At 43.4% G+C, this 17,249-nt stretch overlaps 1 protein-coding gene across 1 annotated transcript; it reads left to right on the top strand.

Annotated features, from left to right (window-relative positions):
* Window positions 1-479: 479 nt before the first annotated feature.
* dnaja (DnaJ heat shock protein family (Hsp40) member A) lies at window positions 480-16,876 on the top strand. The gene is made up of 8 exons (XM_020492162.2): window positions 480-759; window positions 1,084-1,238; window positions 5,479-5,656; window positions 5,883-5,987; window positions 6,223-6,450; window positions 7,138-7,368; window positions 7,796-7,896; window positions 15,902-16,876. Exons 2-8 carry the CDS (start codon window positions 1,107-1,109, stop codon window positions 16,136-16,138), a joined length of 1,212 nt encoding a protein of 403 aa, XP_020347751.1. The 5' UTR covers window positions 480-759; window positions 1,084-1,106; the 3' UTR covers window positions 16,139-16,876.
* Window positions 16,877-17,249: the final 373 nt, after the last annotated feature.

The raw sequence follows: 17,249 nt of genomic DNA, 5'->3' as shown, positions 1-17,249 counted from the left end.
TCATTACATCATTATTTATCATTATCATTATCATTACATCATTATGTATCGTTCTCATTATCATTACATCATTATTTATCATTAACATATTTATCATTACAGCATTATTTATCATTACCATATTATTTATCATTACATATTATTTATCATTACAGCATTATTTATCATTAACATATTATGTATCATTACTGTATTTATCATTACAGCATTATTTATCATTACAGCACTATTTATCATTACCATATTTTATTATCTTTACCGTATTATTTATCATTACAGCATTATTTATCATTACCATATTATCTATCATTACTGTATTATTTATCATTACAGCATTATGTATCATTACCGTATTATGTATCATTACGGCATTATTTATCATTACCATATTATGTATCATTACTGTATTATTTATCATTACCGTATTATGTATCATTACGGCATTATTTATCATTACCGTATTATGTATCATTACAGCATTATTTATCATTACCGTATTATGTATCATTACGGCATTATTTATCATTACCGTATTATGTATCATTACGGCATTAGTGCCGAATTGCGTTCCCCGGGACCTCCCTCCAAGTGGACCGGGCTTTGATCGACAGGCCAGTCCGCTGTTTCTAGACTCGTCTAGGGCGAGCAACGAAACATCTGGCGTCACAAGACGCTCCAGAAAGTTCGGTCCCAGTCCGCCTTATAAAGGACCAGCCGTCTTCCTCCGAGGCACTATTGAAGCAGGACGTTTACTGAAAGGTAAAGACACTATGTTACTATGGAATTGTAATGTGTTGTTTTCATTATTTGACGTTCATTAGAACAAGCGCTTCGATAAAAGCCAGACAACAACTAATTAGCATTACTAGGCGAGATTCTTGTTTTAGTAGGTTAACGTTAGTTGCCAACTAGTACATGTGGCTATTTATTTGAAACATAACATTGTAGCTTGTCGGCATTTGTAGCTACTTTGGTAGCCAGTATTCGGCTTTTCTTTTCCCCGAGAGGGGGATGGGTTAGCTTACTTGCTTTTAAGCTAAACAGTCATTTATTTGGTGTATCTAATTCTCACGTCTCCGTTAGTTACTACAGATCCTGCCACGAAGATGGTTAAAGAGACAGGTTTCTATGACACTTTAGGTGTGAACCCTAAAGCCACACCAGACGAGATTAAAAAAGCATACCGAAAACTGGCACTGAAATATCACCCGGACAAGAACCCGAATGAAGGAGAGAAGGTAAGTTAACTGTCTGCAGCAGGCCTGTAGACACGTCTATTTTAAACAGCGCACATGGCTTCTAGGACTGACAGGGACATGTGATTAAGGAACCTTCTGGAAGGACCTCGGGGAAAGGCGCTGTGTGGGTTGCCAACCAGGTCTCAGAGGATTTCATATGATTCTGTACGTATAACCCGAGACACTCCATTAGTATGATCATATGTTTCTTATGGTATGTATTCATTTGTGGATGTCCATCACCCATTTCGGATGACAATACAACATGTCATTCGTAACTTTATGTTACGACTTTGCAAAACGTACACTGTTACGGACTAAAAAAATATATCACTAGCCACTTTAAACAATGCTACCTAATATAATGTTTACATACCCTACATTATTCATCTCATATGTATACGTATATACTGTACTCTATATCATCTACTGCATCTTTATGTAATACATGTATCACTAGCCACTTTAACTATGCCACTTTGTTTACATACTCATCTCATATGTATATACTGTACTCAATACCATCTACTGTATCTTGCCTATGCCGCTCTGTACCATCACTCATTCATATATCTTTATGTACATATTCTTTATCCCCTTACACTTGTGTCTATAAGGTAGTAGTTTTGGAATTGTTAGCTAGATTACCTGTTGGTTATTACTGCATTGTCGGAACTAGAAGCACAAGCATTTCGCTACACTCGCATTAACATCTGCTAACCATGTGTATGTGACAAATAAAATTTGATTTGATATTTGCTCAATATATGTTACAAATTCTGGCTAGGTGGCTAACATTAGCTAGGCCAGGGGTTAGGGTTAAATTTAAGAGTTGGGTTAGGGGAAGGGTCAGCTAACATGCTAAGTAGTTGCAAAGTAGCTTAAAAGTTGCTAATTAGCTAAAGTTGTCAGTGATTCGAACACGCAACCGTTGGGTTGCAAGATGTTCGTGCTATTCACCCCAACCAAGCACCCATCTGCCTGTTGTAACCATCTGCCTGTTGTAACCATCTGCCTGTTGTAACCATACCAAACGTAACGTATACTACACGGAACAAAAATAAACGCAACATGTGAAGTGTTGTTCCTAAGTTTCTGCTGAAATGAAAGATCCCAGAAATGTTCCATACACACAAAAAGCTTATTTCTCAAAAGTTTGTGCACAAATGTGTTTCCATCGCTGTTAGTGAACATTGCTCCTTTGCCAAGATAATCCATCCCCTTTACAGGTGTGGCATATCAAAAAGCTAATTAAACAGCCTGATCATTACACAGGTAGATCTTGTGTTGGGGACAATAAAATGCCACTCTAAAATGTGCAGTTTTGTCACACAACTCAATGCCACAGATGTCTCAAGTTGATGGGGTGTGTAATTGGCATGCTTACTGCAGGAATGTTCACCAAATCTGTTGCCGTAAATTGCCTCCAACATTGTTTTAGAATTTGGCAGTACGTCTGACAGGCCTCACAACCACAGACCACGTACGTGTAAGGCGTTGTGTTGGCGAGCAGTTTGCTGACGTCAATGTTATGAACAGAGTGCCCCATGGTGGGATTATGGTATCTATGGGCAGGCATAAGCTGTGGACAACGAACACCATTGCATTTTATCGATGGCAATTTGAATACACAGAGATGCCGTGATGAGATCCTGAGCCCCATTCATCTGTCACCATCACCTCATGTTTCAGCTTGATAATGCACTGCCCCATGTCCCAAGGATCTGTATACTATTCCTGGAAGCTGAAAATGTCCCAGTTCTTCCATGGCCTGCATACTCACCAGACATGTCACCCATTGAGCATGTTTGGGATGCTCTGGATTGACGTGTAAGACAGCGTGTTCCAGTTCCTGCAAATATCCAGCAATTTTACACAGCCATTGACGAGCAGTGGGACAACGTTCCACAGGACACAATAAACAGCCTGCTCAACTCTATGGGAAGGAGATGTGTCTCACTGCATGAGGCAAATGGTGGTCACACCAGATACTGACTGGTTTTCTGATCCACATCCCTACCTAGGTATCTGTGACCAACAGATGCAAATCTGTAATCTCAGTCAAATCCAATTGTATTTTTCAAGTGCCAAATACAACCGGTGTAGACCTTACAGTGAAATGCTGACTTACAAGCCCTTAACCAACAACACTTATTTTTCTTAACTGCATTAAGTAAAAAATGGATAGAGCAGCAGTAAAATAACAGTAGTGAGGCTCCACCTGGCACAGCCAGAAGAGGACTGGCCACCCCACATAGCCTGGTTCCTCTCTAGGTTTCTTCCTAGGTTTTGGCCCTTCTAGGGAAGCCACCGTGCTTCTACACCTGCATTGCTTGCTGTTTGGGGTTTTAGGCTGGGTTTCTGTACAGCACTTTGAGATATCAGCTGATGTACGAATGTATAAATACATTTGATTTGATATAGAGGGGGAACCCGTAGAGTCAATGTGCGGGGGCAAAGAGTAGTTGAGGTAATATCACTAAGCTAAATGCCCTGGTACTAAACACCTCCCTCTGCAACTGGATCCTGGACTTCCTGACAGGCTGCTCCCAGGTGGTAAGGTTAGGCAGCAACACATCTGCCACGCTGATCCTTAACACTGGGGCCCCGCACGGGTGTGTACTTAGTCCCCTCCTGTACTCCCTGTTCACCCACGACTGCGTGGCCAAACACAACTCCAACACCATCATTAAGTTTGCTGAAGGCCTGATCACCGACAACGATGAGACCGCCTATAAGGAGGAGGTCAGAGAACTGGCAGTGTGAACAACAACCTCTCCCTCAATGTGAGCAAGACTAAGGAGCTGATCGTGGACTACAGGAAAAAGGCGGGCCGAACAGGCCCCCATTAACATCGACAGGGCTGTAGTGGAGCGGGTTGAGAGTTTCAAGTTCCTTGGTGTCACCAACGAACTATCGTGGTCCAAAAACACCAGGTCCAAACACACCCAGACAGTCGTGAAGAGGGCACAACATAACATTTTTCCCCTCAGGAGACTGTAAAGATTTGGCATGGGTCCCCAAATCCTCAAAAGGTTCTACAGCTGCACCATCAAGAGCATCCTGACTGGTTGCATCACCGCCTGGTATGGCAACTGCTCGGCATCTGACCGCAAGGCGCTTCACCCCTACCTACCTCACTTCGCCCCTACCTACATGTACAAATTACCTCAACTAACCTGTACCCCCTCAGACTGACTTGGTTCCCCCTGTATCTAGCTTCTATGTTGTATTTAATTTTACTTTAGTTTATTTGGTAAATATTTTCTTAACTCTTCTTGAGCTGCACTGTTGGTTAAGAGATTGTAAGTAAGCATTTCACTGGAAGGTCTACACTTGTTATATTCAGCGCATGTGACTCAGTTTGATTTGATATACATGTAGGTAGAGTTATTAAAGTGACTATGCATAAATAATAACCGGAGTAGCAGCAGTGTAAAAAAGGGGGTGGGGGATAACGCAAATAGTCTGGGTAGCCATTTATTTGATTAGCTGTTCAGGAGTCTTATGGCTTGAGGGTAGAAGCCTCTTGAACCTAGACTTGGCGCTCCGGTATTGCTTGACATGCGGTAGCAGAGAGACCAGTCTATGACTAGGTTGGTTGGAGTCTTTGACAATTTTTAGGGCCTTCCTCTGACACCGCCTGGTATGGATGTCGAAATCCATAGATTAGGGCTTAATGAATTTATGTAAATTAACTGATTTCCTTGTATGAACTGTAACTCAGTAAAATCTTTGCAATTGTTGCATTTTGTGTTTGTTCCGGGGACACTCAAATTATACTGAACAAACGTTTACTATGTTACGTCTAGTCTGAGACCAGGGTGGGATTGCAGCACCACCACCACCCCTAACTGTAGCCTTAGCTCTGCTCTAGGCTGATTTAAATGTACTGGGGGAACACTGAAAATAACACGCACCTGTTTGCTCTTCAGTTGTTCTCTCACTGTAAAATTAGCCTGAAGCCTAAGATGAGTGGAGTTTCCATAAGGATTTATTTCTTCAGAGAAGCAAGGATAAATGATTTAACACTGACTAGCTGTTTTGATATGGCAGTTAAACTGAAAAATAAGGACGGTCCACACTAATATTGAAAGGAAAATCTATTCCAGCTTCGCTATTGCAGTAAAAGACACAAATGTTGAAATTTAGCTACAATTGTTATGGGAGTTGGCTATTACGGTGTTATAAGCATAAAAAAACTGTTGGCATGATATTGACATAACTCTCTCCTCTCCAGTTCAAGCTGATATCTCAGGCCTATGAGGTTCTGTCAGAGCCCAAGAAGAGGGACCTCTACGATCAGGGTGGAGAGCAGGCTATCAAGGATGGGGGCATGGGGGGAGGAGGTTCCCCTATGGACATATTCAACATGTTCTTTGGAGGCGGAGGCAGAATGCCTCAGAGGGATAGGAGAGGTAATACTAATGTCACAAATGTACGGTCTCATATTGGGGAGGTTTCCATGACACAGATGAGGCTTAAACTAGTCCAGGACTAGAAAGCAAGACCAATGGAGAATGTCCATCGAAAAAGCTTTTTAGTTCAGGATTAGGCTGATCTGTGTCCAGGAAACCGCCCCATTATCTGTTATTTGTATTACCAAAATATTATTGTGTAGTGATGATTGTGTGTTTGGTCCAGGTAAGAACGTGGTCCATCAGCTCACTGTGACTCTGGAGGAGATGTACAATGGAACCAAGAGGAAATTGGCCCTGCAGAAAAACGTAATCTGTGGAAAATGTGAAGGTATGTTGAGATCCAATATCGATACAAAGCTCCCCATTATCAGATCTGAGCCCTTATTCACAGATCTATCAGAGTACTGATCTACTTTCTATTGAAATCATAATGACTAAGAGGGGATACCTGATCCTAAGTCAGCATATTTACTCTGAGACGCATTGTGAATACAGGTCTCGTGTCTTCTAAGTTCCACCAGGTCTGAAGTCCATTACTCTAACTCTGGTTTTCTTTACTGCAGGGTACGGTGGTAAGAAGGGCGCCTTGCAGACGTGTGGTTCATGTAAAGGCAGAGGAGTGGAGATCAAGGTGCAGCAGATCGGGCCAGGAATGATACAGCAGATCCAGACCATGTGTGCAGAGTGCCAGGGAGAGGGCGAACGCTTCAACTCTAAAGACCGATGCAAGACCTGCAACGGACACAAAGTAGAACGCAAGAAGAAGATTCTAGAGGTTCACATTGACAAAGGTTTGTTTGAGGTCCTCTTCCCTTGTTGGGATGTTTAAAATGAGTCATTTACTATACAATACTAAGAAGATATAAAACCCCCAAAGAGGAAATTGATTATCCCAAATTCCCTAGAGCTTGAATATCAGAAGTTTCTACTTGCTGTAAATAATAGCAAGGCTGCCCTCTAGTGTCTAAAACTCCCGTCAGCTGTAGGCAGCCATCATGATAGAAAGGAACAGATGCCAGTGAACTAACCAAGACACATTTACTGTGTATCCTGTAGGTATGAACTAACCAAGACACATTTACTGTGTATCCTGTAGGTATGAACTAACCAAGACACATTTACTGTGTCCTGTAGGTATGAACTAACCAAGACACATTTACTGTGTCCTGTAGGTATGAACTAACCAAGACACATTTACTGTGTCCTGTAGGTATGAACTAACCAAGACACATTTACTGTGTCCTGTAGGTAGGAACTAACCAAGACACATTTACTGTGTCCTGTAGGTATGAACTAACCAAGACACATTTACTGTGTCCTGTAGGTAGGAACTAACCAAGACACATTTACTGTGTATCCTGTAGGTATGAACTAACCAAGACACATTTACTGTGTCCTGTAGGTATGAACTAACCAAGACACATTTACTGTGTCCTGTAGGTAGGAACTAACCAAGACACATTTACTGTGTCCTGTAGGTATGAAGGGGGGTCAGAAGATACCATTCCACGGGGAGGGCGACCAGGAGCCTGGTCTGGAACCAGGTGACGTGGTGATCGTGCTGGACCAGCAGGACCACCCAGTGTACCAGAGGCAGGAGGACGACCTGCACATGAAGATGAACATCAAACTGGTTGAGGCCCTCTGTGGCTTCAAGAAGACCATCCGTACGCTAGATGGCAGGGTGCTCATCATCACCTCTTCACCAGGTAATGCATTAGTGTGGCTGTTATAAGGATTCACTCCCCCTTGGATTTAAATGTACATTTTGTACCGGTACAGCCTTATTCTAAAATGGATTAAATCATTTTTTCCCGTCATCAATCCACACGCAATACCACTTAATGACAAAGCAAAAAACGGTTTTTAGAAATAAAGAAAATTGTATTCAGACCCTTTCAATAAATATTCAGACTCAAAATTGAGCTTGGATGCATCCTGTTTCCATTGATCATCCTTGAGATGTTTCTACAACTGGATTGGAGTCTACCTGTGGTGAATTCAATTGATTGCACATGATTTGGAAACCTCTATCATATAAACACGCAAGATGTAGAATTGTAGGAAATTACTTTGTAACGCAAAAAAATATGCGATAATGCAAGTTGCGTGATCGTGTGATCTTTCTGTTTCCAGGTAAAGTAGTGAAGGCCAACGATGTGAGGTGTGTCCATAATGAAGGCATGCCCATCCACAAAGACCCTTACGACAGAGGGCAGCTCATCATTCAATTCCAGGTTAGTATTATATTACCATTGGAGAGAGAGAGAGAGAGACGGGTCAGGTTGAACCGTTTAGGTTAGAGACGAGCCGTTTTCGTTAAAAACAAAACTGACTCCGGTTGGACTACTCCAAATAATCTTGGTTCTGACACACAAACAAACAAGCTTTGTAGGTCCATCAGCCCTTTTGAAATACCTCGCACACCCTACAGTAATCTGTGGCTCCTGAGAGAACCTTCATAGAGCAGCCACATTAACACAAAGGGCAAGACGGTAGAGACGACAATACATCATGCAGAGCAGCCACATTAACACAAAGGGCAAGACGGTAGAGACGACAATACATCATGCAGAGCAGCCACATTAACACAAAGGGCAAGACGGTAGAGACGACAATACATCATGCAGAGCAGCCACATTAACACAAAGGGCAAGACGGTAGAGACGACAATACATCATGCAGAGCAGCCACATTAACACAAAGGGCAAGACGCTAGAGACGACAATACATCATGCAGAGCAGCCACATTAACACAAAGGGCAAGACGCTAGAGACGACAATACATCATGCAGAGCAGCCACATTAACACAAAGGGCAAGACGGTAGAGACGACAATACATCATGCAGAGCAGCCACATTAACACAAAGGGCAAGACGGTAGAGACGACAATACATCATGCAGAGCAGCCACATTAACACAAAGGGCAAGACGCTAGAGACGACAATACATCATGCAGAGCAGCCACATTAACACAAAGGGCAAGACGGTAGAGACGACAATACATCATGCAGAGCAGCCACATTAACACAAAGGGCAAGACGGTAGAGACGACAATACATCATGCAGAGCAGCCACATTAACACAAAGGGCAAGACGGTAGAGACGACAATACATCATGCAGAGCAGCCACATTAACACAAAGGGCAAGACGCTAGAGACGACAATACATCATGCAGAGCAGCCACATTAACACAAAGGGCAAGAAGGTAGAGACGACAATACATCATGCAGAGCAGCCACATTAACACAAAGGGCAAGACGGTAGAGACGACAATACATCATGCAGAGCAGCCACATTAACACAAAGGGCAAGACGGTAGAGACGACAATACATCATGCAGAGCAGCCACATTAACACAAAGGGCAAGACGCTAGAGACGACAATACATCATGCAGAGCAGCCACATTAACACAAAGGGCAAGACGCTAGAGACGACAATACATCATGCAGAGCAGCCACATTAACACAAAGGGCAAGACGCTAGAGACGACAATACATCATGCAGAGCAGCCACATTAACACAAAAGGCAAGACGGTAGAGACGACAATACATCATGCAGAGCAGCCACATTAACACAAAGGGCAAGACGGTAGAGACGACAATACATCATGCAGAGCAGCCACATTAACACAAAGGGCAAGACGCTAGAGACGACAATACATCATGCAGAGCAGCCACATTAACACAAAGGGCAAGACGCTAGAGACGACAATACATCATGCAGAGCAGCCACATTAACACAAAGGGCAAGACGCTAGAGACGACAATACATCATGCAGAGCAGCCACATTAACACAAAGGGCAAGACGGTAGAGACGACAATACATCATGCAGAGCAGCCACATTAACACAAAGGGCAAGACGCTAGAGACGACAATACATCATGCAGAGCAGCCACATTAACACAAAGGGCAAGACGCTAGAGACGACAATACATCATGCAGAGCAGCCACATTAACACAAAGGGCAAGACGCTAGAGACGACAATACATCATGCAGAGCAGCCACATTAACACAAAGGGCAAGACGGTAGAGACGACAATACATCATGCAGAGCAGCCACATTAACACAAAGGGCAAGACGCTAGAGACGACAATACATCATGCAGAGCAGCCACATTAACACAAAGGGCAAGACGCTAGAGACGACAATACATCATGCAGAGCAGCCACATTAACACAAAGGGCAAGACGGTAGAGACGACAATACATCATGCAGAGCAGCCACATTAACACAAAGGGCAAGACGGTAGAGACGACAATACATCATGCAGAGCAGCCACATTAACACAAAGGGCAAGACGGTAGAGACGACAATACATCATGCAGAGCAGCCACATTAACACAAAGGGCAAGACGGTAGAGACGACAATACATCATGCAGAGCAGCCACATTAACACAAAGGGCAAGACGGTAGAGACGACAATACATCATGCAGAGCAGCCACATTAACACAAAGGGCAAGACGGTAGAGACGACAATACATCATGCAGAGCAGCCACATTAACACAAAGGGCAAGACGGTAGAGACGACAATACATCATGCAGAGCAGCCACATTAACACAAAGGGCAAGACGCTAGAGACGACAATACATCATGCAGAGCAGCCACATTAACACAAAGGGCAAGACGCTAGAGACGACAATACATCATGCAGAGCAGCCACATTAACACAAAGGGCAAGACGGTAGAGACGACAATACATCATGCAGAGCAGCCACATTAACACAAAGGGCAAGACGCTAGAGACGACAATACATCATGCAGAGCAGCCACATTAACCTGTCTGGGAATGGCGGAACCCCTCGCCAACAGCCAGTGAAATTGCAGGGCGCCAAATTCAAACAGAAATCTCATAATTCAAATTTATCAACATACAAGTATTTGACACCATTTTAAAGATAAACTTCTCGTTAATCCAACCACAGTGTCCGATTTCAAAAAGGCTTTTCGGCGAAAACACAACATATCATTATGTTTGGTCAGCACCTAGTCACAGAAAGCATACAGCCATTTTCCAACCAAAGAAAGGAGTCACAAAAAGCAGAAATGGAGATAAAAATCATCATCAATGTTGATGAAAATACAAGTGTTATACATGGAATTAGAGATATAAAAGCCCAATATACTACCCACCATTGTACACTCTCGTTGGCTGGCCCTCGCTTCATACTCGTCGCCAAACCCACTGGCTCCAGGTCATCTACAAGTCTTTGCTAGGTAAAGCCCTGCCTTATTTCAGCTCACTGGTCGCCATAGCAACACCCACCCGTAGCACACGCTCCAGCAGGTATATTTCACTGGTCATCTCCAAAGCCAATTCCTGCTTTGGCTGCCTTTCCTTACAGTTCTCTGCTTCCAATGACTGGAACGAACTGCAAAAATCACTGAAGCTGGAGACTCATATCTCCCTCACTAACTTCCCTCACTAACTTTAAGCACCAGCTGTCAGAGCAGCTCACAGATCAGGAGAAAGAAACCTCACCCAAATGTATAGCCCCGTTGGAAAATATAAATGAACTGTTTTAAAAATTATATTTGGCATACCCCCGACGGCATTGGGAATATCTGTTGTAGAGCATTTAACACAAAAAAACGTTAACCTATTTGACACTATGTAGAGTCCTGTAAAACTTAGTCTATAAAGACTATCGTATGACGCTTGACTTAATTTAAAGTCCGACCCCTTTGATAATTTATAACACATACATAAAGGCTTAGTGATGTAAACACACAAATGTATTATCACTAATAGCTAAAAAACATGATTTGAAGACATGTTTGAAATGAAGTTTCAAAAAGTCCAGCAATGTAATTACATTGAACATTAGACATGGCTGTGAATAGTGTAGATTGTCCATGAGCTAATGGACACATTATTCTTGCCTCTCTTCCTCATGGAGGTTCTGCATGTTGGTTCCAACCTTAAAAGTAACAACAAAGAAAGTTAGCAGGTCTGTTAGGAAATGGATAAGGTCTGTGCTGCACCAGAAACTCTAAATGGTGAGATTGGAAACTCCTTTCAATTCATATTATTCTATTCCTCTTTCATTTACAAATCTCAGTCCATGTAGTGTACATGATAGAAGGCTACACAGTATATAACTAATACATGAAAGATAGCTGCACAGTATGATTGAACTAATACATGAGATCAGGTTCAAGTCCGGGCACTGGCTGGGCCACTCAAGGACATTCAGAGACTTGTCCCGAAGCCACTCCTGCATTGTCATGGCTGTGTGCTTAGGGTTGTTGTTCTCTTGGAAAGTGAGCCTACGCCCAGGTCCAGGGTGTTCTGGAGCAGGTTTTCATCAAGGAGCTCTCTGTACTTTGCTCCGTTCATCTTTCCCTCGGTCTTGACTAGTCTCCCAGTCCCTGCTGCTGAAAACATCCCCTCAGCATGATGCGTCCACCGCCATACTTCACTGTAAGGATGGTGCCAGGTTTCCTCCAGATGTGACACTTGGCGTTCAGGCTAAATGGTTTAATCTTGGTTTTATCAGACCAGAGAATCTTGTTTCTGAGAGTCCTTTAGGTGCCTTTTGGCAAACTCCAAGCGGGCTGTAATGTGCCTTTTTTACTGAGGAGTAGCTTCTGTCTGGCCACTCTATCATAAAGGCCTGATTGATCAAATCAAACTTTATTTGTCACATGCGCCGAATACAACAGGTGTAGCTGTAGACCTTACAATGTATATAGACCCCTTTTTTTCTACTGTGTTATTGACTTGTTAATTTTTTACTCCATGTGTAACTCTGTGTTGTCTGTTCACACTGCTATGCTTTATCTTGGCCAGGTCGCAGTTGCAAATGAGAACTTGTTCTCAACTAGCCTACCTGGTTAAATAAAGGTGTTCTCAACTAGCCTACCTGGTTAAATAAAGGTGTTCTCAACTAGCCTACCTGGTTAAATAAAGGTGTTCTCAACTAGCCTACCTGGTTAAATAAAGGTGTTCTCAACTAGCCTACCTGGTTAAATAAAGGTGTTCTCAACTAGCCTACCTGGTTAAATAAAGGTGTTCTCAACTAGCCTACCTGGTTAAATAAAGGTGTTCTCAACTGGCCTACCTGGTTAAATAAAGGTGTTCTCAACTGGCCTACCTGGTTAAATAAAGGTGTTCTCAACTAGCCTACCTGGTTAAATAAAGGTGTTCTCAACTAGCCTACCTGGTTAAATAAAGGTGTTCTCAACTAGCCTACCTGGTTAAATAAAGGTGTTCTCAACTGGCCTACCTGGTTAAATAAAGGTGTTCTCAACTAGCCTACCTGGTTAAATAAAGGTGTTCTCAACTAGCCTACCTGGTTAAATAAAGGTGAAATAAAAAATAAATAAAATACAGTGAAATGTCAGTGACGGTGATCAGGCCTACCACTGTTGCGTCATCTGCAAACTTAATGATAGTGTTGGAGTCGTGCCTGTCCACGCAGTCGTGGGTGAACAGGGAGTACAGGAGGGGACTAAGTACGCACCCCTGAGGGGCTCCAGTGTTGAGGATCAGCGTGGCAGATGTGTTGTTGCCTACCCTTACCACCTGGGGGTGGCCCGTCACAAAGTCCAGGATCCAGTTGCAGAGGGAGGTGTTTAGTCCCAGGATCCTTAGCTTAGTGATGAGCCTTGAGGGCACTATGGTGTTGACTACAGCTCAGCGTTCAATGAATAGCATTCTCACGTATGTGTTCCTTTTGTCCAGGTGGGAAAGGGCAGTGTGCAATAGAGATTGCATCATCTGTGGATCTGTTTGGGCGGTATGCAAATTGGAGTGGGTCTAGGGTTTCTGGGATAATGGTGTTACTGTAAGCCATGACCATCCTTTCAAAGCACTTCATGGCTACGGACGTGAGAACCACGGGTCTGTAGTCATTTAGGCAGGTTACTTCAGTTTTCTTCTGCAATGGGGCTATTGTGGTCTGCTTGAAACATGTTGGTATTACAGACTCAATCAGGGACATGTTGAAAATGTCAGTGAAGACACCTGCTAGTTAGTTGGTCAGCACATGCCCGGAGCACACGTCCTGGTAATCCGTCTGGCCCCGCGGCCTTGTGAATGTTGACCTGTTTAAAGGTCTTACTCACATCGGCTATGGAGAGCTTGATCACACAGTCGTCCGGAACAGCTGATGCTCTCATGCATGCCTCACACTCGCGTTGAGGCAAGCAAGACTATTAGTGATTTAGCTCGTCTGGTAGGCTCGTTTCACTGGGCAGCTCGCTGCTGTGCTTCCCTTTGTAGTCTGTAATAGTTTGCAGGCCCTGCCACGTAAGATGAGCGTCGGAGCTGGTGTAGTATGATTGAGTGCTGCAGTGATGGTTGTCCATCTGGAAGGTTCTCCCATCTTCACAGAGAAACTCTGGAGCTCTGTCAGTGACCATCATGTTCTTGGTCACCTCCCTGACCAAGGCTCTTCTCCCCCGATTTCTCAGTTTGGCCGGTTGGCCAGCTCTAGGAGGAGTCTTGGTGGTTCCAAACTTCTTCCATTTAAGAATGACTACTCCTCTAACCAGAGTTTTACTGGGAAGAGAGACCAGAACACCACTCTTCTACTGGGAAGAGAGACCAGAACACTACTCCTCTAACCAGAGAGAGAGACCAGAACACTACTCCTCTAACCAGAGAGAGAGACCAGAACACTACTCCTCTAACCAGAGAGAGAGACCAGAACACTACTCCTCTAACCAGAGAGAGAGACCAGAACACTACTCCTCTAACCAGAGAGAGAGACCAGAACACTACTCCTCTAACCAGAGAGAGAGACTAGAACACTACTCCTCTAACCAGAGAGAGAAATACAGAAATAAAATACAGTGAAATGTCAGTGACGGTGATCAGGCCTACCACTGTTGCGTCATCTGCAAACTTAATGATAGTGTTGGAGTCGTGCCTGTCCACGCAGTCGTGGGTGAACAGGGAGTACAGGAGGGGACTAAGTACGCACCCCTGAGGGGCTCCAGTGTTGAGGATCAGCGTGGCAGATGTGTTGTTGCCTACCCTTACCACCTGGGGGTGGCCCGTCACAAAGTCCAGGATCCAGTTGCAGAGGGAGGTGTTTAGTCCCAGGATCCTTAGCTTAGTGATGAGCCTTGAGGGCACTATGGTGTTGACTACAGCTCAGCGTTCAATGAATAGCATTCTCACGTATGTGTTCCTTTTGTCCAGGTAGGAAAGGGTGGTGTAGAGTGCAATAGAGATTGCATCATCTGTGGATCTGTTTGGGCGGTATGCAAATTGGAGTGGGTCTAGGGTTTCTGGGATAATGGTGTTACTGTAAGCCATGACCATCCTTTCAAAGCACTTCATGGCTACGGACGTGAGAACCACGGGTCTGTAGTCATTTAGGCAGGTTACTTCAGTTTTCTTTTGCAATGGGGCTATTGTGGTCTGCTTGAAACATGTTGGTATTACAGACTCAATCAGGGACATGTTGAAAATGTCAGTGAAGACACCTGTATCAATGGCTTTCAATGCTGCAGAGCCTGTATCAATGGCTTTCAATGCTGCAGAGCCTGTATCAATGGTTTTCAATGCTGCAGAACCTGTATCAATGGCTTTCAATGCTGCAGAGCCTCTATCAATGCTGCAGAGCCTGTATCAATGGCTTTCAATGCTGCAGAGCCTCTATCAGTGCTGCAGAGCCTATATCAATGGCTTTCAGTGCTGCAGAACCTGTATCAATGGCTTCCAATGCTGCAGAGCCTGTATCAATGGCTTCCAATGCTGCAGAGCCTGTATCAATGGCTTTCAATGCTGCAGAGCCTGTATCAATGCTGCAGAGCCTGTATCAATGGCTTCCAATGCTGCAGAGCCTGTATCAGGTTATCTGAAATGCCACCTTATTTTCCTAGATAAGTAGAGCACTATATAGGGATAGGGTGCATGGGCCCTAACCAACATCTCCAATCTCGTCTCATTGATTAGACTCCAGGTTAGCCAACTACAATTAGCTTTTGGATAAGTCATTAGCCTCGGGGTTCACATACTTTTTCCAACCTACACTGTGATTGTTTAAATTATGAATTCAATATAGACAAGACAAATACAATAAATGTTGTTATTAGTTTAAGCTGATGGTGTTTGTCTATTGTTGTGACCTAGATGAAGATCAGATCAAATTCTAAGACCAATTTATACAGAAATCCAGGTATTTCCAAAGGGTTCACATACTTTTTCTTGCCACTGTATATAGGGAATAGACCCTATCAGACCCATAACCCATTTCTCTATGTTCCTCCCCACCAGGTGGAGTTCCCAGATAAACACTGGCTGCCAGAGCACCTCCTCCCCCAGCTGGAGTCCCTCCTCCCTCCCAGAGACGAGCAGCTAATCTCAGACGACATGGAGGAGGTAGACCTGAAGGAGATGGATCGCAGCTACTCTCAACAGAAGAGCGGCAGCAGTGGAGGAGGGAAGCCAAGCTTTGAGGATATTGACGATGATGAGGGGGGAGGCCATGGCGTGCAGTGCCAGCAGCAGTAGAATATAGAAACTCATGCTGCACTGAATGTTTAGTTTGTTCAATTAATCGGTTTTAGAATCTATGTATACAAATCACGTCAAACTCAGTTCCTGAAGGACGGGGTTTGACAAAAGCCTTATTCATTAGAGTTCAAAGTCCAGTGTTATCAAGCGCTGCACTGAAATGCCTACTTTCACAGCAATGTCATGTTTTAGGCATCCGAGCCATATCCGCAGCTGTTTTCCTCCAGATACTATTCAACACGTCTGTTGTTTATCTTTATACTGAGGGTCAGGTGAGGAGAATGTATGAGGCAGGGGAAATAACTCTTTCCCTAACCTTAACATAAGTTAGTTACAAAGCTTGTCAAAAGATGTTGTCCCTGACATGACCACTAGATGGAGCTGTAGACCTACTCCATCTTGCCACAATGGTAGAGTGATGGTCTGTTTACATTTCTATCTAACATAACACCTGCACTGTTTTTCTCCATGTGTAGTGTAAGTTGTGTGTATTGTTTTATTTCGTGTGGATCTGTTCATGAGAGATATACTAGGAGGCACAGATAACAGACATGTTGCATTTCAATTATTGACTTAGGTCCATAACTCACCAGAGGAACCTGTATGCTTTCTTTAACTGACTCACCAGAGGAACCTGTATGCTTTCTATGAAGGTAATGTTACTGTCTCACCACAAGCGTTTCACCCACTCTTGAAATGGATTGATTCTTTCACAAATAAAACCTCTCAAGAATGCCTTCTCTCTTTTTTTTAAACAAAGTTTATTCAATGTAATCTGGTTCACTTTATACGATTCATAGCTGCAGTTGTCAAATATCAGCATACACATTATTATAAGGCCGATATCAGTTAATAAAACATAACATCATCTCCTTGAAGATTCATCTTGGATAAAAGTGGTAGACTATTGAAAGTAGGACACCTGATGCAGCAAGAGTAAGGCTTTTATTCTGAAAAGTAGACTGATGGCAGAAAGATCAGCTATGTCATTTTACTATTATTTCTGGGAAGGGCCGTAAGCATTTCACAGTTCACCTGTTTATGAAGCATGTGATGAATAAAATGTTTGATTATATTCAAAATATTGCAATCAATGAAAAGTTCAGAC

The sequence above is a fragment of the Oncorhynchus kisutch genome, linkage group LG10, assembly GCF_002021735.2.
Source record: "Oncorhynchus kisutch isolate 150728-3 linkage group LG10, Okis_V2, whole genome shotgun sequence".
NCBI lineage: Eukaryota > Metazoa > Chordata > Actinopteri > Salmoniformes > Salmonidae > Oncorhynchus > Oncorhynchus kisutch.
This window is presented reverse-complemented; position numbering and strand designations above follow the sequence as displayed.